This window comes from Physeter macrocephalus, chromosome 21 (assembly GCF_002837175.3).
Source record: "Physeter macrocephalus isolate SW-GA chromosome 21, ASM283717v5, whole genome shotgun sequence".
Taxonomy (NCBI): domain Eukaryota; kingdom Metazoa; phylum Chordata; class Mammalia; order Artiodactyla; family Physeteridae; genus Physeter; species Physeter macrocephalus.
Genome location: NC_041234.1, coordinates 102,179,898 through 102,204,361, shown reverse-complemented (window position 1 = coordinate 102,204,361; position 24,464 = coordinate 102,179,898). Strand labels below are relative to the sequence as shown.

The window sequence follows — 24,464 nt, the reverse complement described above, 5'->3', positions numbered from 1 at the left end:
GGAAGATCCCACATGCCGCGGAGCGGCTGGGCCCGTGAGCCATGGCCGCTGAGCCTGCGCGTCCGGAGCCTGTGCTCCGCAACGGGAGAGGCCACAACGGTGAGAGGCCCGCGTACCGAAAAAAAAAAAAAAAAATGTCTCCAGACATGTCCAAATTCCATTATCCCCTGGGGTACAAAATTGCCTCCCATTGAGACCCACTACCTATCCTCTCTAATTCCTCCCCACAACCCCATATACAGATTAGGCTATGGCTCCCTCCTGTTGGGCATGAAAGGATAAATAGAATCTATCTTGAATAACTTTGTCATCACCACTATTAAAAATAAATCTTATTGTGTTTTTTTAAGCTTCTTATCCAAAGATCAAGGAAATGAGTATCACTGCCGGTCACCAGAAATTACACCAAGGACAAAAACGTAATTGTAATATTATGATTAGAAATACTAAAACAGTAATTTGTGTAAAGACTGGATTTGGTACTGATTGCTTCTGCTTATAATGTGGATAAATCCTCTGTCCTCTGTTATAAATGATGGATTTTGAGTAATGCTTACCAACAATGCTACAGCCGTTCTTGCGGTCCTAATTACTCAGTTGGAGTCACTGTCTCCACACACCTCTGAGCAGGACAGCCCACGTTTTGCAGCTGACAACTCTGCAAGCCCAGTGCAGAGCCCTGTCCCCTCCACACACAGCCCCTGCTCCTGATCGCATTTCTGTACTCTTCCATTCCCAAAAAGATCCCAAAGCATTTTTTTAGGCTGTGCTTCACTGGCTGCTGCCACCACAGCTCCCATACCTTGCTCAGCAGTTCTGCCTCCCAGGGAAGCTCATTGGTTTCACCTGGAGCATCATCCTTGCAAATTGCTCACTGGAGGTGCTTGCTACTGATGTTTCTGAAGCCTATGGCCCTAAAGACCTCGTGAGGACCGCTGCTTTCTCTCAAAACCTTGCCCTTCCTTAGGCTTTGGACTTTTCAGGCCTGAAGTAACTTGTCACTTTGCTAGCAGCAGAAATATTTCATTCTGCCACATATTTTTCTACAGCAGTGGAGCGTGCAATCAGTGTCACCACTCTTATTCCCATGTTCCTTTTAGAACTGCCCAGCTGAGTAGTAGCTGTTGCCATTTTAACATTTCAACCTACTTCTTGAGTTGGCTTCTTTAGCACATGTAGGGCTAGCACTATTTGCTGGATCTAAGTGCCTTCCTTCCTTTTGTTTTCTGGCTCAGTCATTGATTTTTCTAACATACTCCTCTAGATTCTGCCTTTGTGGGGCCCCCAAAATGGCTCAGACCTTCAGAGAGCCTGCCCATTGTTCTGCTTCTTTCCCAACGATGTTGTCTGGGGCAAGAGGTGTGGCTTATGTTCTTACTCCTTTAAGTGTCAGCAGTATGGGCATCACCAGGGTGCTTATTAGAAATGCAGATTATCAGGCCCCACCCCAGACCTACTGAGTCAGAATCTGCATTTTCATAAGATCCCCAGTGTATTATATGCACATTAAAGTTTGGGAAACACTGGCTTCCATGACCTCATGGAGGTGGAATAAAGTAAGGGGGCTTGGATGACTTTTTGTCCTCTGCCTTCTCTGGCCTTCAGAGAGATGCCCTTATCTCCACTGAGATAGCGCTTGGCCTGTTGTCATTCACAGTTGATTTGGCCATCACTGCCATGACTCATGATCTAGTCTGGCTGGGCTTAGTAGAATCCTCTGGCTTTCCCATTCCACCTCAGTTCTGGCTGGCTGCTCCACTAACACTCGTGATGGAGCCCCCTTACCCCCAGCCCAGTGACTCCCCATGGCAAGCTTCCCAGCTAGACTCTCAGCCCTTTCTGGGCCATGTGTATACCACATGGGAACCAAGAGTGGCTTAAGAAAGCAAAACCTCAAGGGGAAATAGGGAGAGGTTGGTAAAAGGGTACAAATTTTCAGCTATAAGATGAATAAGCCCTGAGGAGCCGATGTATAACATGGCGACTATAGCTGAAAACACTGTTTTGTATAATTAAAATTTGCTAAGAGAGTAGAACTTAAATGTTTTCAACAACAACAACAAATGTAAATATGTGAGGTGATGGATGTGCTAATTAACTAAATGGGGGGGATCCTTTCACAGTATACATATATATCAAATCACCACAATGTATACTTTAACTATCTTACAATTTTATGTCAGTTGTAAGATAGTTAAAGCAAAACTTCAGAGAGAGCCTTGCTCTGCCTGACCACACTGTATTGCAAGGTTTCTGGGTCATGCCCCAGGTGAGGAGGAGGAGGCAGGGGTGGGGGTAGCCGAAGAAATCTCTTTCTAGAGCCTAAAACAGAGAGCAGAGCAACAGCTCTTCTTTTCTCTCCATATTAACCTCAGTTACCTGAAGCACCAAGGCCCAAATGTGAAGCCCCATCTGATTTCTTTGCTCTCCAGCCTCTCCCACCACCTTTCCATTTTCCCACCATCTCTGAGCTGCTAAAGGAGTGAACTTTTTTCCCCCTAACTTTCCTTAAGTCATATCCCTTCTTTCTGAGCCCAGATAACTGTTATTGGTGGGCTTAGGGCATCTCCAGTACACTAAAGGAGAATTTTCTAAGTATTCCAGGCTCTTGCTACACAAAAAAGAAGATAAAATTTAGGGAAATTCTTGAGACAATTGCATGGCTTGCAGGTCATACTGTCTTGGCTGTGTTATCATATTTTGGGATGACAGGTGCTGAATATTACCTGGGTGTTTATTGTGGCATTCCTCCTATTAACAATTCTAACCTCCCCTCCCCTAGCTCCACCCCCAGGCAGGTGGATGCCTATGGAAGACTAGGGTAGAGGTCTTGTACTTAGAGAGTCAAAAATGAAAAAAATAATATACAATTTTAAAAATAGCCCTGTTGCATAATGGCTGTTTCGCATCTGTCAAGCCCCAAAAGTGAGCACAGCAAAAGATGGTCTCCAGACCTACATGTAGAAGGCATGATCACTGCAAAAAGTGTAAAATATAGAAAAACATGCAATATATGTAATGTGACAACCTAATAAACTTGGGCAAAAGGCATGAACAACCATTTTACCGAAGGCATACAGATGGCAAATAAGCACACAAAAAGCTGTTTAACATTATTAGTCATTAGGGAAATATAAACCAAACCACAATGAGATAACATTATACACCCTGTAAAATGTCTAGAATTTAAGTAACTGACCATACCAAGTATTTGCAAGGACGTGAAGCAACTAGAACTCTCTGACATTGCAGGTGGGAATGTAAAATGGTACAACCACTGTGGAAAACATTTTGGCAGCCTGAGTTAAACTTACATCTACCACACGATTCAGTCATTCCACTCCTAGGTATGTGACCACGAGAAGTGAAAATATATGTCCACAAAAAGACTTGTACATCAATGTCCATAGCAACATTATTCATAATAGCCAAAAAACTGGAAACAACCCAAATGTCCTTCAGCGGGCAAATGGATAAACTGTACTGCATCCATACCATGGGATACTACTCAGTAATAAAAAGGAATAAACTATTAATACAGGCAACAATATTGATGAATCTCAAAATAATTATGCTGAATGAAGCCAGATCACCCCCCCCAAAAAAAAAAGATTAGTACATCCTGTTTGATTCCATTTACAGCAAACTCTAGAAAATGCAAACTAATTTATAGTGAAGCAGATCAGTGATTTCCTGGGGGACTGGAGTAGAGAGAGGGATGAACTATAAGGGGGCACAAGGATACTTTTGGGGGTGATGTAAATGTTTATCTTGATTGTGGTGATGGTTTCATAGCTTTATATACATGTCAAAACTGAACAAATGGTACATTTTAAATATGTGCAGTTTATTGTACTTCAATTATAATTCAATAAAGTTTAAAAATTATTTGATTTCTCTTTCATTTGCTATAGGACCATCTCGCCATTTGTATGGTTCTGTAAATATTCCTGAAAAAACATCATCCTCATTATCTTCTCCTCATGATGTACAGAGTAACAGAACAGAACAAAAGGTAGAAAGCTGTATGTCTCAGGTGCTTTGTATTGATCATTTATTTATCTGGTTAACTTTCCTGTCTATGGGATAGCCCCTTCACTGGCATTGTACTGATTGGTTAGAAATAATGGGGTTCTACACAGGTCCGGACCCTCTCCTTGGCAGAGAAGGTTCTGAGTCAGCTTCATGCTAAATGTACCATGTAGTTGAGCAGAAACTAACAAATATTCAATGATGATGATGATGATAGCTAACATTTATTGAGAACCTGCTGTGGGCCAGGTCCTGTGCTAAGCTAGAAGGAAGGAAAAGGGGGGAAAGTAGGTGACATAGGATACAAAGATGGAAAAGACATCATCACTGCTCTTGAGGACTCATCTTCCAGGGATCAGACACACATAAACAGAAGTCCTTACAGTCAAAGAAGAGAAAAGTTTTGATTTGTATAAAATGCAGAAGCACAGAAGATTTAGAGAATAGTCCTGCCAAGAGAAATCTAAAAAAGCTTTATAAAAGGAGGGCTTAATTGAATTAGGTCTTGAAACATGAGTGGGAAGTTTCCAGATGAGTAGATGTGAGGATATGGTGAGGCCGTATTGCAGACAGGCTTAAAGTGCTAAGTGAAGGCATGAAAGTTCAAGCCAGCAAAACCATGGCAGAGGAGGAAAGCAGACTAAAAAGGTAGGTTGAAGCCAGAACTTAGTATACCTTGCTGAGGTATGAATTTATTCTCTCAGTAGTAGGGAGCCGATGCAGGTTTTTGAGTAGGGGTGTGAAATAAGAATGATTTGGGTTTAAAAAGATAATCTGGTTGCAGTGTGTGAGATACATACATAGAAGAGATTAGAAGCAAGATAGTTTTGAGTCTACTGGGATAGTCCAGACAAAAATGATAAAGGCCCGAACTAAAGCAGTGACAATGAGGGTAAACAAGAGGCCACAGATTTAAGATATTTCAGAATCAGACTATGGCAGGATTTGGTGACTCAATAGATGAGTAGAACCAGAGAAAGGGAGATGACGATGATGATGATGATGATTTAATTTTTGTGTATGGGTTTTCTGTGCTCCCATAGCGCTGAGGCTTACCTCTATCTCAGAACTCATTATACTCCATCACATTCGTCTGTCTTTTCTACTGGATGATAAACTTCTTGAGGTCGGGAATTATGTATCTTATTTCAGTTCCAAGCCGTGTACTCAATAAGCATCAGATTGGATTAAACTAGCCTCATCTGAAATAAACGGAACAATTCTAAGCTTTCTGGAATGGAGCATTGGATGGATTGTTATGCCTTTAACCAGAATATGGAAGACAGAGAAGTAGCAAGTTTGGAAAGATGGGAGTACCTGGGTACATGATAAGCTTCATTTTAAACTAGTTAAGTTTATGTACCTGTAAAAGATATCCAGTAAGAGGTTAATAATAGATATTAGCGTTGAGACCAGAGCTTAGGAGAGAAGTAGGGGATGAGGGGAAAGGGGAGATACTGTATTAATTTGATTGCTCTAGAGTCAGCAAAAGTCTCTTTTACAAGGCTGAGTACTAATTAATTTTTGTCTTGAATGTTAAACCATACAGAAAGATAGAGAAACAATTAAGACATCATATCCTTTAAATGATGGAGGTAAGAAAATGAACAATATTTGCAACTGCTCTGATATCTTCCAGTTAAATAATTCGTTTTATTATATAGTTTTCCAAGTTATGCTTTTTCCCCTGATTATAAAATCTATGATTAATTTGATAAAGGAAGACATAAAAATTATTCATGATTGTAAATATCAGTATCACACATTTTTGAGTGATTGCTGGGTGAATAGGCCCTTTGGAATTGGCAAAGAAAGCGTGGGGAAATTAGACCCTCTGCTGTGGCTGCCTATATATATTCCCAACATACTGCCATTAGGGAGTCCTAGTGCAGAGAATTCTCCCCATGAAGGTCTCTACCCTCTAATGCCATCTTTTCTCCCCAGACATAAAAATACATCCAGTTTCCCACCTCCCAGGACTGGACTAGAGGTTAGCTAAGTCTCTGTTAGTCTCTGCAAAAGATTCCCACGCATATCCTGCACACTCACCAAGAGCACTAGGACATCTCCACCTGAGCAGCCCACAAGCACCTCAGATCCAATATGTGGTAAAACCAAATTCATCATCTAGTCACCCCCAAACCCGTTCTCTGCTTCTCCTAATTTTATTCAGGCACAAGACCTGAGTCATCTTTGACTCTTTCCTACTGCTCATATTCTACATCCAAAAGTTGCCACCTTCTGTCCAATCCACCACCTAAATTCTCTCATAATCTTCCCTTCCTTTCCATTCGTGCCACCCATGCCCTTAAGCACTGCAATAATTTGCCTCCAATCTCTTCTTCCTGTTAATCTATCCTACATTTTGCTGTGAATGTAATCTTCCTGAAATACAGCTTTGGACATATAATTCCTCTACCCAAAAGTCCTCGGTGGTTCCCCCTTGCCTACTGAATGAAGTGCAAAACAGTTCATTCTAGGGCAGGGGAGTGGTGGGAGACTTAGCTGGCAAAGTAATTTAGGGCCAGAAGTTAGGGAGTTCAGGCTTGTCCCGGATGGCAGTGGGGGGCCACTGGAAGCTGGTAGGCAGGGGACTTCAAAAAAAGGCCTTTTATACTTGGAGATACTGCCTTAACTTCCATAAATAAATACATCGTTGACTATGGTAATTCTAGACATTATGGCAGCCCAACAAGGAGAACTATATCATTTTTTCTTATTTAAATGTGCCTCTTCTTTCCCCCAGAAATTACAAGTACTTCACTTCAAACTCCAGGTGTTTCTGCAAAAACAGCAAATGTCTATAGACACTCTCTACAGGATACTTCAAAACAAGAGGCAAGTAACATCTCTTTTGTCCCAGATACAGACAGAACTAATGAAATATGAAATTATGATCAAGATTGGCATAACACAGTTTCACATATTAAATGACAATTCAGAACAGCCTTATTCCCTGAAATTAACCACCCTAAAGTAAGATTTTAGAAAAACTGAAATGTGAACCCACAGGAATAATCCCGTGCTACTTCAGACTTCCAGCGCTCATGGTTATCAGTTATGTTAGTGTTGCCATACTCTAAGTGTAGGGAATATCAGTAACAAACTGTAAGCTAACAAAAGAAAAATGGTGAGCCTGAGAGCTTAAATGTGTTAACTAGATCCAAAATTTGAATATTTGTCTCAATTCTTAACAGAGATTTACCAGAAACAACTTGAGTGTTCCCACTTAGCCCTTAGGTTATAGTCTTCCTAAATGATGAGCTTCAAGAGCTTCAAGGTCCATACCTATGCCCTGCAGAGGAATCAATATATTGGGCTTTTGTGAATCATTTCTCTTCTAGTGCTGATGGATTGTGCAGAGACAGCCATACTGCCTCACCCTATCCCCTTTGTGACCAGTGATCACTCATCTGATGGCGGGAAGTTGGCAACAGACATTCAGGGTACCTGCTCACAACATATATTACCTCTGTGCGTTGCCAATTTGTCATTCATTATAAGAATCAAATGTACCTCCCTGGCTCCGTTAGCACTGCATTAACTGGCTCACCTGTTCTAAAAAGTTAACATATTTTGCCATATTCTGTGTTAAATGCATAGAAAGTGACAGACTCAATTATATATAACTCTTCAAATGTAGCATGTTAGCCACAATATGCTTCTCTATATAAACAAATATTTATAAAACACCTGCTACGTCCAGGGCACTGTGCTACTGTGCTAACATCCATAATCTGTATGCTTAGTACCTGATTAAAGAATCTTCTTAACTACTTTAAGATAGTTTAGTAGTTGCACATCAGGAATTAACAACTTTTTTCACTAGCCTCACTATACAGTCAGAAAAAGAGTATTCTCTGAGTGCAGCATGGACGGCAAACTTAGTACTACATATGTTATCAAAAAAACCCAATAAACGAATTTAGACCATCTGTTTTTAAAGAAGGCTTTAAAATACATTGGACAATATGAGTAAATCAAATGGTCACAAATACCTAATTTACTTTGAGAAATAGCATGACCACTTTTATTACAATAGAATCCAAAGCTCTTTTCCAGCTTATTTCACCCATCCCATCAGTGTCGGGAAATGTACTTCTGGTGGCTTGTGTTCAACTCTCAGGCCTGGAAAACAAATAAAGTCTACTCTGTTGGATTTATCTTCCTGTATAATTACCTAAGCAGGTAGAGCTCTTGGCCAAATCAAAGAGTCACATCCCTTGTGTGCAGAAAACCTGCTCTGTGCTTTCCAGCTCTCTCAAAACATTTTCCCTATAGTTAACTTTCTTTAAAAACCACACATACTCTTTTTTAGCTATTCAACTGATGACCTTCCATGCTGATCAGTGCATTCCTCAGTTAGCTAATTTTAGTATACTTATGAATTCTATAAGCCTTTGAATTCTGTAAGTAATGTACATAATGTAAACCAAATGAAACACGTGTATATTATAAATGGACTTTTTAAATCACTTTATTAAATTTCTGTGAGAAATAGATGATGTTCAAATTCTTTGAAAACTCATTTGAGGATTTTCTTTGTTTTTTCTTGTGGCATGTATAGGTGACATATGCTGATTTGAATGGGGAAAAGGCCAAGAAATCAAGCTTCAACTATGAGTCAGGTAAACATTAACAATAACTATTAAGGAAATCCTGCAATCCATTAATGCATTCATTCAACTAACATTTATTGTGCTTTTGCTACATGCCATGCACTATGCTAATTATTGAACACACGAAGTAGAGAAGCCATGGTCCCTATCCTGGATTTTACAGTTTAGTGTAGAACAGTCATGCCAGTAATCACAATCCAGTATGACAAGTGCAATAAAGGAGGTATATACAAAGTCCACTCTCCATAGGGAAGCCAAGGAAGCTTTAACAGAAGGTGCCACAATTGAGCTGAGACATGAGGATGAGAAAGAATTTTCTAAGCAGACAAATGGAAAGAGAACCTTCCAGGAGAAGGAAATACATTTACCAAGATATATACATTAGAGCACAGTGGGTTTGTGGAAATAGTTTTTTTTTCAGAATTGCTTTAACTAAAAGTTCAAGTTAGAGAATTACAGAAGATGAAGCTTGACTGGTAGATAAGGGTTGGATCATTAATATTCTGGTAAGTTGTGCCAGGAAATCTACCTTTTATCCTGTTATCGAAGGGCAACTATTGAAGAATATTCGCAGGAGCATAATATGGTCAGACTTTGCCTTTTCTGCTCACAGACATAGAAAACAAACATATGGTTACCAAAGGGGAGAGTGAGGGGGGATAATTAGGAGTTTGGAATTAACAGGTACACACTACTATATATAAAATAAATAAAAAACAAGGACCTACTATATAGCACAGGGAACTATATTCAATATCTTGTAATAACCTATAATGGAAAAGAATCTGGAAAAGAATCTGAATCACTTTGCTGTACACCTGTAACACAACATTGTAAATTAACTAGACTTCAAAAAATGACCAAAGGGGGCTTCCCTGGTGGCGCAGTGGTTGAGAGTCCGCCTGCCGATGCAGGGGACGCAGGTTCGCGCCCCGGTCCGGGAGGATCCCACGTGCCGCGGAGGGGCTGGGCCCGTGAGCCGTGGCCACTGAGCCTGCGCGTCCGGAGCCTGTGCTCCGCAAAAGGGAGAGGCCACAACAGTGAGAGGCCCGCGTACCGAAAAAAAAAAAAAAAAAAAAGACCAAAAAGAAGAAAGAAAGAAAAGAATTTGCCTTTCATAAAAAAGGAAAGTGGAAGTAGATGTGAAGAGACTGGAGGCAAAGAGACAATAAAAATAACAGCATATTGAACACTTACTATGTACCAGGAACTACACTAAACTATATTCTCTCATTTAACCCTCCCAACAATAAACGTATTTTTATCTAACATGTTACACATAAGTAAACTAAGTCTCAGAGTGGTAAATTATCACGCCCAAGATTTCACATAATATGTGGCAAAGCCAGGGTTTTAACCTAGGTCTATCTTACTCAACCAATCCTAACTGCAATACCATACTGCCCCTTATTACAATTAAGAGGCTATTACAATAGTCAAGGCTAGAAATGAGTCCTGAACAAAGTCAGTGGCAGTGAGGATGAAGAGCTGGGCACAGATTTGACTCAGACTAAGAGGGTCGGATGGATGAGATTTGGTTACTGACTGAATATGGGGGAAGACTGAATTGAAGACAACTCCCAGATTTCTAGTCTGAGCAACTTAACGGATAGTGAATAGTGCTGCCATTCAGTAGACGGGCAATACAGAAAGATGAACAAGTTTGGAAGAGAAAAAATTAGTTCAGCTTTGAATATGTTGAGTTTGAGATGCCTGAGGGCATCCAAGTGGGACATCTAAGTGGAACAGTCAAGGGGACAGTTGTAGATATTGGTCTGGGATGCATGGGAGAAGCAGTGAAAAGAACACCTTATATCAAAACCTATGGGAAATAATAAAAGCTGTTCCCATAGGTTTGATATAAAGTGTTCTTTTTAAGGTAGATTACACTTTCTCTTTTTTATTCCCTCTTTGATCTAAGAGTTATCCGTAAGTATGTTTCTTAATTATCAGGAAATTAATATTTTTGGCCACCAGTACGCGGGCCTCTCACCGCTGCGGCCCCTCCCGTCGCAGAGCACAGGCTCCGGACGCGCAGGCTCTGCGGCCATGGCTCACGGGCCCAGCCGCTCCGCGGCACGTGGGATCTTCCCGGACCGGGGCGCGAACCCGGTTCCCCCGCATTGGCAGGCGGACTCTCAACCACTGCGCCACCAGGGAAGCCCCTTTCGGCCACATTTTTAATGTTAGGTTCAGAGAATGTAGCCTGTAGATCTTTAACACGTCGAAGTTGTTAACGTTTTCTTTGTGGCCAAATATGTGACTGATATTTGAAAGTGTTCCATGGACATACCAAAAATGTATAATTCTCTATTTAAAGGATGTAAGGCTCTAAATGAATTTTAAATTATATTTATTGATTATATTATTCAATTATTATATGTCTTTACTGATTTTTTTGTCTACTAGACTCTTTTCTTACTGTCTGCTAGATGTGTCCAGCCATCAAAGAGGTGTATGGAAGTTCTACACTATAATTGTATTTTTATCAAATTCCCATTGCATTTCTAATAGGTTTTACACAGTTAGGCTCTTTAGGATATTTAATGCACCATGTTGCTAGAAACCATAGAAGAGTTCCTTATTCTTTTAACCGCGCCATTATTTATCTATTGCTGAATAACCAAAAAAAAAAAAAAAAAAACCCTTAAACCTGGCAGCTTAAAAAAAATCATCTCACAGTTTCTGTGGTTAGGAATAGAGAAGCAACTCAGCTGGATGGTTCTGATTCAGGGTCTCTCATGAGGTTATGGTCAAGATGTCATGCAGGGCTGCTGCAGTCATCCTAAAGGCGTGACTGCGACTGGAAGATTCACTTCCAAGGTTTCTCACTCACATGGCTGTTGGCAGGAAGTCTCAGTTCCTCACCATGTGGGCAGCTCCATACATCTCTTGAGCATCCTCATGATATGGCATCTGGCTCCCCCCAGAGTGAGCGATCCAAGAGAAAGGGGCTGAAGCCACACTATATTTCACAACCTAGTCCAGAAGTTATACACCATCACTTCCACTATATATTCATTAGAAGCAAGTCACTAAGTCCAACCCACACTTAGGAGAAAAGAATTAACCTCCACCACAGGAGGGAGTATTATGAAAGAATTTGTAGACATATTTCAAAAACACCACAACAGTATTATCTTCACACTGTTTTTCAGGTTTGTTCACTATTAATTCCAGCTCCTTCCTTTCTAAAACTGTACACACTCAAAAACATACTCATACACAAAGAAACTCAAGAAGGTGCATAGAATTTAAGTAAAACTTCTATGCAAATCGTTGGAATTTATTGGTTATTCACAATACACTTTACATTTATTGGGAGAAAAATAAATAGATATTCACCTTGACTTTGAACTGGCTTTAATTGGTAATACTACCAATACTGTCTAATACTTTCTATTATTCAAAGTATTCTGTTTGTCTAAGACTGTTTAGTCATGATTGTGCACAATCGACATACACCATCCCAGTATTCCTATGGATGTATTCTACATGAAGACTTGCTTTAGTATCATTATCCAGAAATAGTTACTAAAATCCACTTTGCTAGATGGCATACAAAGCATGTTAGACAGTATTTGAGTGGGAAGAGATTAATGACAGGCAGACTAATGAACAAACACTGAGCCAACACATGTGTTAAAGAATTAATTCAAGGGACTTCCCTGGAGGTCCAGCGGTTAAGACTCGGCGCTTCCACTGCAGGGGGTGCAAGTTCGATCCCTGGTTGGGGAACTAAGATTTTGCATGCTGCGTGGCGCAGCCAAGAAAAAAAGAAGAATTAATTCAACAAATAAATGTCCTTGAGTGCTTAGTATATGCCAGGCACTGTAATCTAGTCCTCACAATACAGCATAGTAAGTTCTATAACAGAAGGATGTATAGGGTGCTTCAGGAGCATTGACAGAGAATGCGTCTATCTAGGCAGATATCAAGGAAGGCTCTCTGAAGGAGGTGACACAAGCTGAATGAGTCCTAAAAATGAGAAATTTAAGAGGGACACTAGAGTTACAAGGGAAATAGTGAGGGCAGAGGCAAAGGGAACTGTGTGTTGTTCAGTATCTCTGGAGCATAGAATATATGTAGAATGGTGACCAGAGATGAGGCTGGTGAGGAAGGCAATCATCCCAGATCTTAAGGTATATTTGATGCCTGACTGGTAGTCCCTGGAGGGTTTAAACAGAGCATTGACAGCAGGGAATAAAAGACCTATTAAGATATGTTAATTACCATTTTACAAGTAGCCCCTGAAGGATACCAATAAATAGTAATTTTCTTTTTCTCTCTGAAAATTCACCTGCAGCTCCCGGAACCTTCTTTTCTCACGACTCATCAATTAAGTAAGTATCTAAGAAAACTTAATAAAGTAATGTGTTGTTTTAAATTAATATTTAAATAATTACACAGGCGTGCTGTTTGAATCCTCCATTCTTGTAGTTTTACTTGTCTGTAGTAAAACACTCACCTTTTGCAACCTCTCAGGACTAAGCTAAAATTGTAAAGTAGGCAAAGTTAGTTGTTCGTGCTCTTCCACCTCCTTCTCTCTTTGTTCTCACTTTAGTCCTGTGCTCCCCTAATAGACAGTACTTTCACTCCCCTTTCAGGGAGCACTACTTCTGGGATCTGGATCTATTCTTTTCCCCTGTCCCCACTCAGAAATGCTGCATTACTTTTGCCTTTTGAGGTTACTGGTTTTCTAATGATGATAAATTAGTTTACTATATAGTATTAATGACTTAATCTGTTACCCCCCTAAGGATATTTGCACTGTAATCCGAAGAAATCAGTCTCTCATGAAGCAAAATAAAGGCCAGTGGAGAACTTTTCTTTGGCCTGGGAGCCTTTCACCCCTCAAATCTTGGTGGCCACCCATTCTGCTGATGTCCTATTCCCCTCAAACTTGAATAATAGTTCATGCACATAAAATAACTCCTGATGGAACACACATACCCAACACCATCATCTTTTAAACACTCAACAAACCAAATGAGGTTCAGGATAGTTCTTATAAATCCCAAACTCTGATGCAAATGGTTGGGTAAAGTGAAGTAGTGTGTGGTGGTAAATGGTGTTGATGTTCAGACCAAGCTTCTTAGAAAAGGATTTGGGGGTAGGAGTGATAGCAGTCAGCTTGTCTGATTTGCTGAGGGCTCATGGGATACAAGGATGCTGAAGGAAGGAAACTGACTAGCTCAGTTATCAAGGTAGCTTCAAGAAATAAAAGTGAGAGAATAATGATTACGTGTAGTTTTATAGAGTGTTAATTCCTGCCTCCCTCTTCCTCCTGCCCAACTCCCACCCTAGACTACAGAACTACAGAATCACTTGAGTCTTTTCAATAGAAAATGCTCTGGATACCCTTTTATTAAAAATCAGCTAAGATGAAGAACTCTGTATATGACCTGGAGCTTCTCTCCCATTCCTCTCAAATACACAGGGTTAAAAATACCTTTAGCTATACCTAGGACAATTCCAGGACACAGCACAAGAAAACCTAGCTACAACACATCTGGTATGGCTCTGCCCATTGCACCCATGTCACATTCCTTTACCTTACAGAAAAGAACCCAGGTTCAAGGCCTTTGGCTTAGTCCTCTTGTTCTGATGCAGCTCTTTGCTTCCCAAGACTCAACTGTGGACGCATCATGTCTGTTCCACCATTTACCTCCTCTCTCTTCTCTTCCTCCAACTCCTTGGTTCTCTGTTTTTTTCTAATGCTAACGTAAAGGACATACACAGTAAGCTTAATAAAAGAGAATTAGGAAGCAAACAAGTCAGGACAGGAGGAAGTAAATGTGATAAGATAGCGATGTGGTAAACAGTTGTAATTATTAAGCTTCGCATTTAGATACTGAGTATGTTCTGATGATTGGGATAGAAGATGAGAGGAGAAACAGAGTAAAGAAGGCAGTGAGTCTGTTGCCTTGAAGACTGTGCTCAGAAGTTTGTATTTCACTCATTGAGTGACAGTCTAAGGTTTTGAGGAGAGATGTAATATTATCAAATCAGTAACTTTGCTGAACACCCCTGATAGCATCATATACGACCAACTGAAGACAGTTAAGTAGGTGCTGGCTGCAGAAGTCCATTAACGATTTGTAGCCTGCACAGTGGCCTTCATTTGTACACACAGAGCTAAAATATGTTAAATGGAAATTTATTTACCAAACTTTCTTGAGAACCTACTATGTTCAAAGTATAGTGCTGGTTATTAGACAGATACCCAGATGAATAAAGCACTTCCCCTGACTTCATTTGTGCTTCACAAAGCACCAGGAGAAAAGACAGGGAGACATGAGCAATACCAGAGAGTGAATTGAGGGCAGGACAGTGGATAAAATGTTAGGCAAAGGGAGGGCCACCCATGGAACTACCCAGTTTTTGGCTTATCAGATTGGAACACTGATGTTAGGATACAGAGGTGCTGCTTTTAAATCCCATTCAACCACTGGAATGAGTAATGGATTTGGCAATAGAATGGACTACATGTATGTATGATCAGGAGGTATGAGACATCACCCCAAACCTGTGGGCCTGAGGTACCAGTAGAGGACCACCAGTTACATTAAAACTTAGATATTCAGAAGGATTAGGCAGACGGACTGAAATTCAGTCCTGTCACATTAATCTTCAAGGGGTGGTTGGCCAGTTATCTTTTGGACTAAAGTGAGGTTGAATGGAGGAGAAGGTTAGGAAGAGAAAGGTAATATTTGTAGTTTTATGACATAGCAAGTTAAACGGTGAAAAACTGTGCCTTATCTTTGGGGCTTCTAAACTAATTATCATTAATATCACTGCCCTCTTTATTTCAGAAGTAGAGAGTTGGCAGAGTACAAATGACCTAAACCTTAGACGCTTTAGTAGCATCAACCTATTAGGGAAAACCACCTAAGGCGAGGGAAAAGTGGATGGAATATTATGGCACTCCTAGAATTGTGGTGGAACTTTCCAACGTAACAGTGAGCTCATTTGCACGTTTCTGCTCAATTGACTCCAAAGAGAAACTGATAATTCATTGCAAATTGCAGATTTGTATCCAATATTACAACTAGTTTCTAGTGGTCTTATATAAGGCTTTTCTGATCTATATGGTTAGTTTTGTTCTTAGTTCTGTGCTATTTCCTTTTATCTAAATACATGCCTTTGGGACAGCAAGTCTGTGGGGACAGGTAGAAACATACACAGGACTCCACTTGCTACCTGTGGTATAAGATAGGGGGAGCAGAAAAAAAGAATCTGGGTGCATTGGATTGCAGAGGAGCTACAAAAAAGAAATTGTGCTGGAGCTGGCCTAAGAAACTGGGTCTTAGAAAAATGAATGAAGCCAAAGGATAGGAATTATGTCACTGACATGAGCATTCATGTTCTAGGTTCTATATTGCAAAAAAGTATTAGTCTGTGGATGGACTATTGATGCCTAACCCTAACTGAGACCTTTTCCTGCTAGGATTTAAGTTGTAATTTCACAGTCTGACTGTATGTCTCAAAATTAAGTTGTTAGGCCTTGGAGGAAAAAGTAAATTTGATAACATAAAGGCAGGCCAAGTAAAAATGAAAATAGACGCACCATGTTTCCTTTAAGAAGGTCAAGAAGAAGAGAGGCAAGGGATCCATGGAGGCAGAAAAATATGAAAGTAAATCATAATTAGTCTTAGGCCTTGATTTTTTAAAATCTTTTGTTATTATTCTATAATTTACATGATTTTGTTGTTCCCTTGCTACAATTCAGTAAAATATAATTTTGCTTCCATGTAGTAGGTCATAACAAATAATTCTGATTAGAACACAGAATAGAATATTGTGATAACTAGAAAAGGGCTCCATCTAATTTGGTATTGCATATGATCTGAAACCCGTTATTTTAATCTATCATTGTCAGTGGATCATCCATAGATATTTCCCTACTGTGGGGCGAGGAGAGGAGATCAGGAATTTTGAGGAGGTGGGTAGAAAGTGAATTATCAGAAAGTTCTGATCAAGCAGGACAGGCAAAAAGGACTAGCCCATCCCCTCTCTCTCCAACCCCATCCATGCTCTTCTCAACTCACTACAGAACAAACACGGCTAAGGTAGATCAAGAGTGGTAATATCAGATAAGTGTTAGTTTACTCAGCACCTATTATTCTACTCTTTATGCAGCAATTACTCTACTCCTCTGAGTAACTAATAGAGCATGTCCTATACCCAGGGGCCAATTTCTAAATAAGAGGCTAAATAGGAGGGTTAGATAAAAAAATAAAGCTTATTCTTCTCTGTGAATTGCGGGGGAGGAAAAAAAACTCCCAAGCACAAAGCGGGTAATCTGATTCAATGATTAGGAATTTGGAGGAAAGTTACATAAATTATTAACCATAAGAAATAAGATCAATCTCTTTTTACTTTTTCAGGCAACAAGACTACCATCAAAATCACTGTCAGGAAAAAGTATGTACAATGAAACTCACTGATAAAGCAATTAAGGATATTTTCTAATATGTTATTAGAGAAAAATCTGTGAATCAGACAACCAGCAAAATCATCTGCTGATATTAGTCAGTTTCCCTCTTTGCCTTTTTCTCTTCCTTGCCTTTCACTCTCAGTTAATCTTGAGTTTTGCAGAGGTCCAAAATTATTGTTAAAAGAGTTATTGTTAAGGGGGGGTACAAAGTTACTGTTATTGGCCTTTTGCCCAGGGGGCTCAGGAGGGTAGATTGGGGGAGGCTTAGGAGGTTTAATCATCACGGGGAAAGCATCAAATACCACAAACCCACTCCATAATGGGAAGACATTAAGGGAAATGCCTTTGCAGACCCCTGCAGATCTGGCTCAGGGCTGAGCATCCTGCCCATCAGGCAGGTGAGACAGGATGCCTAGATCTGTCTCTTAATTCTCCTGGGAGTAAGAAGAGTCTTAGGATGGCTGCTCCATCAAAAGAAGGGTCCTGGTCACAAGAGAGCTGCAACTTGGGCCAGGCAGAGAAGAGGGTAAATTTGATAAGCCCCAACTCTGGGGCTAGACAGAGGAATCATGAACAAGAAAGGGGTTCAGGGGAGTAGCACACTCACACACTCTTTCACACATACACCTGATCAATTCACAGAATGTGCAACAAACACAAAGGCTGAGACATACTGGCACCAAAACGATATTTCTTGGTTTAATAGTATAGTGAAAATGAGCTGAATAATCAGATTCTACTTATCACATTTCTCTTCATTAAAAACTTGATGAATGTCCCAATTTTATATGTCAAAGTTGGACATGCTTCTTCTCAGCTACCCTAAGAGTAGTAATGTAGGTCTGCTGTACATTATCTCTGGTGATAAGAAAATCATATATATTGAAATTCTTAGCTCATATGTATTGGAACGGATTTAGATCAATTTAGACCAAGAAGGTGAGTAACTTACTTATTAATGTTTAAACGTTATTCTTAGAAGTGTTTGATGTAGGACATTTTACAAGTAAAACAAGTATTTTTCAACCATATGCTGTCATTTCAAACTATGTTTTTCAAACTCAGTAGCCATTTTCTAGTCTGCACAATAGGTGAAAAAAATACATTACGAGAGCTAGATAGTAGTGACGTTTGTACAACATTGTCAATGTACCTAATGCTGCTGAACTATCCACTTTAAAATGGTAAATTTTACGTTATATGTATTTTATCACAATAAAAAATGCATTAGGAGATTTGGGAAATGGACTCGAATAAAACAGCTTTTCCATGAAGCGTCCCTCAAACCTTCTCTAATGGGTCAGGAGAGAATATGCTACATAAGGCAAGGTGTTAACTTTGTTGGCCTAAACCTGAACAATCTGGGGCTACCTTTGGAGATAATTCGGAGGCAACAACAACATTATAGGGAATCGGGTGCCCAAATGCCAGGATATCAAACAATGCACAGCTAAAATGCCGCATCCAGCCTTTGCTGCCACTGACTTGTAGCCACAGCCTTGAGAAATAGAGTTCCTGTGGAAGGTACACACTCCTGGTCTGGCTGTCTTGAGGATAACAACTTTAAAAAGAATACTGTTTTATTATAGGCAAAAGGATTTTTATGATCCCAAAATATATCTGCAATAAGTACACATACATAAACAGTTACAGAGTTTGGCAGGGGCACTTTGCATCTGCCCCTGGCCCAGTCTAAGCTGTAATAGTGAGCATAATTAACCATGAGGAAATGGCCATTCAAGTCTGGTCCCTGGGTTTCCACTTCAGCTCATACTAAAAGAGCCCCAACTTCCCTCTACTGCTTGGCCTTCTGGCCCTTTGAGTTCGAGTTCTGGCTCAGCCTTTTTTCCTTCCGAAATTAACGTGTTTCTTTATTTCTTGAGCTGTCCTCTGCCTCCCAATCCAAGACAGTTTGCACTGATCATCTTTCGCTGGACCTAAGCCTGTTCATTTCCCTTAAATCATCAGTGCTAACCGTTACCCATTGATTAAACTTTAACAACTAGCTGTAGTCATTTGCATATATAAACACAGTCAATTGACAGAGGAAGGCAGCAACAGGCCAGCCACAGAACCCACAGGCTGACCCCTCCACTATGGGGCTTCATTTTTTACCCTCATCGCCTAGCTAAGCGGATGCCTAAGTAAAAGGAGGCTATATCCACAAAGGCACATAAATGTTTGGACTGCAAATTTGTTTCATGAAATAGTTTGTTAGAGGTAACCTGGTTTGTATTTTTAAGAAATATTGCTTGGGTCACAAACACAGTCTTACTTCTTGCCAGGGCATTTGTTTTCTATGAGCCTAGACACCCACTTGGCTGTTTTTTTTTTTTTTTTAAACCAGGAAGCCACTTATCCTCAGCAATAAACTTTTATAGTTCCAAGGGATTTGGGGGGTTTTTTCTGCTTTATTTTATTTTAATGGGTGTACTATTTTATTAACATTTAAATTTCACCAACAATGAGCTCAAGTACATGCTAGCCATATGTTCAGATTTTTGAAACAAAGATAAAATGGACAGACAGCTTTAAGGGTGCAATGTATTTAACACTACACAATATATTCAACAATTAGACAATCTAGGTGGTGGTATAACTATACACTTAGGAGCACAAGTATAGGGTCCAAGGGATTTTGAATCAAAGGAAATCTTATTCAAAAAATAGATCACAGCCACAGAGAATAAACCAACTTGAAACTAATCTGGTGTTCTAAATAGATTTCCTATGTTCTCTCTATACACCGTGGCTGGATTGTAGCTATGCATTGTTTGATAAAAGGAATTAAAGGTTAGTCCCTGTCCCTAAAATAGAGTAAATTCATATGTGATTTCCCTTGTATCCCCACTCACCTCCTTTCCAGATAACTTCTGAAGAACTGAACAGTATAATTCAAAATATAATGACCTGCGTTGTGGTTGCAGTGACCAGTGTATTATATCCAGCCATCACAAAATATGAAGAAAGGCCACGAAATATTACATACCCAATGCCTGATGACTCTACCCTCTCTTCTGATAGTGAGAGTTGCTGTAGCACATGCCGTGAAACATTTCTATATGAAACAAGTAAGATGGTTCAGGCAGAGCCCTGTGTAGAGGCAGCTGACAGGTCAATAGGGCAACCAGTGGCACCGTCAAAATCATCTTCTGCCCATAAAGAAAGAACAGATGTAGAAAGAACATATCATAGGAAAGAACACTCAGAAAAGAAACCTAAAACCCCCGAACCTAAATATAATGAGAAATCTGAACATCCCCCCCAAGCTTAAAACCTGTAAATCAATAGTCACCTTGTTGCACTGATGCAAACAGGCACAAGGAAATGTAAAGATGCTACCACTGAAAGAGATGGCTTAGAACGCCCACTGTCTCCTGATGAAAAAGCAAAAGCTGTAAATGAGATGCAGGAGTTAAATGATGTTTTAGTTAACTTTAAATATCACCTAAAAGAGGAAACTGACTTGATTTTAGGAAACATTTTTCATGAAATGGTGTCTGAATTAACCCAGACCATCCCCACCCTTTCCTTTGTTACGGCCGAAGCTTTGGTTGACCAAACTGACACTGACAAAGGAGACTTGCTCTCCAGTGTTGATATTTCCTCAGCAGCTGCTGAAATTATGGAAAATGTGCTTGAGAAGCTACAGTCTGCAGTTGAGAAAAAATGTACCGAGGAATTTTCACAAGAAAATGTATCCGTTCACTTTAAATCAAACTTAGTCAGTGGAGAACATTTCATTTCTCCAAAAGAAAAAAACTTCAAAAGCTTCACTGCCCTATGCTTTGGAAAACATGAATGATATTGCAGAGAATATAGTTCATGTGATTTTAGAAAAGCTGACGGCTCTTACATATTCTAAGCAAAGTGAACTTGTTCATCTTGAAATCACAACTGAACTGGCTTATCAGCAACACAGGGAAGATCCAACATATACATTCCTTCAAAGAGCCAGCAAAAGGAAATCCAATGTTGAACCTGATGCTGCCAATTTGATTGGCAAGAAAGAAATACAACATTTAGTGTCAGGGCTTCCCTGGTGGCGCAGTGGTTGGGAGTCCGCCTGCCGATGCAGGGGACGCGGGGTCGTGCCCCGGTCTGGGCGGATCCCACGTGCCGCGGAGCGGCTGGGCCCGTGAGCCATGGCCGCTGAGCCTGTGTGTCCGGAGCCTGTGCTCTGCAATGGGAGAGGCCACAGCGTTGAGAGGCCCGCGTACCACAAAAAAAAAAAAAAAAAAAAAAAAATTAGTGTCAAATATTTTTTCCCAGTCCTCTCTGGTTGTTTATATAGAGGAAGCAATCAGCACTATACTAGGCTATATACAAATTGGACTTAATAATGAAAGGCTCATTGCAACTGAAGAAACAGTGATCATCCTTCAGCTACTTGATGATATCTTGGCTCAGCTACATCAGACACTAGTGAAAACAGATGTCCAAAAGAGTAGACACTCCAGAATGAGCAGTCCTTCTGGCACTGAAGAAGAGAACAGACTCACCAGCACTAGAGTAACTAATGCTCCTAGGTATGGGTGCCTATTTCCACCTATTAATGTTCCTGGCATGGTCCTTTATTCTGAAGACGAAAATGAAGAAACAGACAAAATTGTAGAAAATGTATTGATTTCATCTATCAAACATGAAAAAGAAAAATTACAAGAACAGGTTCCTGATTACTGGTTAATAAAGGAAAATGCTGGTTTTAAATACAAAAGCAATATGAACTTACCTACAAAGCCTGCTTATCAAGACAAAGTAGCATTTCACGATCAGGGATTAAATACTGACCTTCCAACTTTTAATAATAAGGACCTTTTTAAGGACAAGGCTGGTATGAATAAAGACATTTTACTTTTCAGCCAAGATGAAACGTATCAAATACAAAAAGCTTCAGAAAATATAGTTAGAAGTACTTTAGCACAGACACTCAAAGATATATCTTCTGGGCTCTCTGAACACTTAGATTATAAAAATGGTAGAGAGGCTTCACTTCTTACCTCAGGAAAACCACAAGATCTGTCACATCAAGAATGGATGGACCAGATGTTCTCTGTGTCAGAAATCCATATGGTAGCTCAAGATATTGTAGATGCTATATTAAAAATACTTCACATGGCTTCTAGTCACATTATCGCACATTCTTCATCAGTACATCAAACTTCTCTAGGTAATGCTGACATACCAAATAAAGAGCCATTAGCAACATGGTTTGATAGTAAAAGGAAGAAATTTTTATCTGCACTTGGCGTAGACTCTACAAAACATACCTGGTTAGAACCTGGAGCAAGTGGCTCGACATCTGAACCTGTAGATCACATTAATGATAAGATCATTAACACGATTTTTAAGAAGTTGAACTCATTTGTTCGTCCAAAATTACAAAACTGCTTCAAACCAGAAAGCCACGCTGCCCATTCAAAGCCTGCGCCTGACAAGAAATCTTGTCTCGATCTCACCTCAGTGTTTACACAAAGTGATAAAAATTGTTTTGGATGTTATCCAGGAAGAACTACAACACAATAAGCAAAATCTAAATCTTAGGAAGAGTAGCCCTCCCAAGAATTTTAGAGATAGAGGATTTTTCACTGACACCAAAAATGAATTAGACTCTGTTGTCACAAAGCTAAGTAATGACATTATGACAAGTTCATTAGCAACTTGCATTTGTGAGGTGTCAAGTGGAAACACAGATAAAAGCAATATTTTAGTCCCTTCAGATAAACTAAGGTCTAAAATCTCATATGGAACTGGTGGCATTGATCAACAAAATCTTTTGCCTTCTCATTGCCAGCACATGCAGGAGGAAGTTCACCAATGTACTAGATTGCAAGTGTTAGACAGAATTGGAGATACCTTATATGACATGTTATGCAAGCTCATAGGAGACCATCCACATTCTCCCCTACCTGATGAGCAAAATACAGAGGGGATCAATGAGAATTTGAGAACAACCAGTACACTGCAGTCCAATATTAAGCTAATTTCTCATACAATTCTAGAAGGTATTGTTTCAAAATCATGTGGTGTTGAGATAGATTGCATTTTCAAAAATTCAGAATTTAAAGCTATCTCAGAATATATTGACACTGACAGCCTGTCATTTGCTTTGCTTCTTGAGGAAATGAGCAGAGGCTCTGACATAATCTCCAGCATGGTGCCCAATGTGACCTGGCCAGGTAGCCAAGAGGTGACTAACAAAAAGGGAAAAACTACTGCCCCCAAAACAGGAACCACAAAAGAAAAGCATCTAAATAAACTGAAAATCATGGCTTCAGATATCCTTAAAATGGTTTTTGCTAAACTGGAAGGGTTTGCCAATAGAAATTTAGAAACTCTGGATGCTATAATCAGTGGAAATAAAAAGAACAGCAGGACATACTGGGCAAGTGAAAATACCAACATTTGTGCTAACACACGTGAAAAAGGATTGCAGTCGACTTTATACATGCATGCAAAAAAGTGTCAAGTACTATTGTGAAAGCTATTCAAACTGAATTAAACGTGAGCTTGCCAGATTTGGAAACATGTATAAGCAAGCCACTACAAGAGAAACAAACGCTTAAGAATTTAGTCAACTTCATTTTGGATGCAATTTCTCCAGATATGTTTAATGAAACTGAACCAGAAGAGAGAGGCATTGAAAATTATAGATACAGGCCAACCTATGGAAATCTTCCTGGAGGAGCTGACCCAGAGTCATATCTAGAAGATCCTGCAGAAACAGAGAAAGAAAGTGCTGAAGAGGAAAGACCAACAGAAGAAGAAACTAAATCAGATTCTCTTAAGCAACGGGAACTCGAAAGAACATTAAAAAAATTTGAAGTAGAACTCAAAGAGCTACAAAAGTCCCCAGTCGTGCCCATTATAAGAAATATTTTGAATGAAATTTTTCAGAATGATTTAATTGATCAACCAAATGTGCTTCCTCTTCCCCAGTCCCATTTATGTGACATTCCTCATGCTGGTGATGAGCCACTTGCTCAAACATCTGTTCAATCCCTGGATAAAACAATGGGCCCTTTAGTGTCTGAAGCGGATGTAACCATTGTTGCAGATAATGTTGTTAGAACCATATTTCAAAAACTTCATTCTGCTGCTATGACAGATAGAAATGAAAATGAAAATAGGTATAATACTATCAACTTTCCAGCAAATATCTCTTTTACTGAACATACCAGTGGAGGAAAGTCCCCTGTTTATTCTACCATACTGGACAGAAATCTATGTACACTTCAGTCCACATTCAACATTGGTAAACTGACCAAAATAAATGTAGTTGAAGATATTATACAGTCAGTATTAACAAATTTAGAAACATTTGCTAGTACCAAAGTAAAAGCCCTCTTCTGTCCTCTTATCAATTTCACAGT

The 24,464-nt window shown here is 39.7% G+C and overlaps 1 protein-coding gene across 2 annotated transcripts in view; it reads left to right on the top strand.

Annotated features, from left to right (window-relative positions):
• LOC114484677 (uncharacterized) overlaps window positions 1–17,209 on the top strand; it is a 25,563-nt gene extending 8,354 nt beyond the window's left edge. The window contains exons 2-8 of one of the 2 annotated variants that reach the window (XM_028482432.2): window positions 351–419; window positions 3,915–4,015; window positions 5,582–5,627; window positions 6,779–6,870; window positions 8,600–8,660; window positions 12,958–12,994; window positions 17,042–17,209. In XM_028482432.2, coding sequence (XP_028338233.1) covers window positions 351–419; window positions 3,915–4,015; window positions 5,582–5,627; window positions 6,779–6,870; window positions 8,600–8,660; window positions 12,958–12,994; window positions 17,042–17,126 — 491 coding nt within the window. In that variant the 3' untranslated portion in view covers window positions 17,127–17,209. Of the gene's footprint in view, window positions 1–350; window positions 420–3,914; window positions 4,016–5,581; window positions 6,469–6,778; window positions 6,871–8,599; window positions 8,661–12,957; window positions 12,995–17,041 lie in introns of those variants that run through there. The other variant, XM_028482431.2, reaches the window with a different exon arrangement.
• The last annotated feature ends 7,255 nt before the right edge of the window (window positions 17,210–24,464 follow it).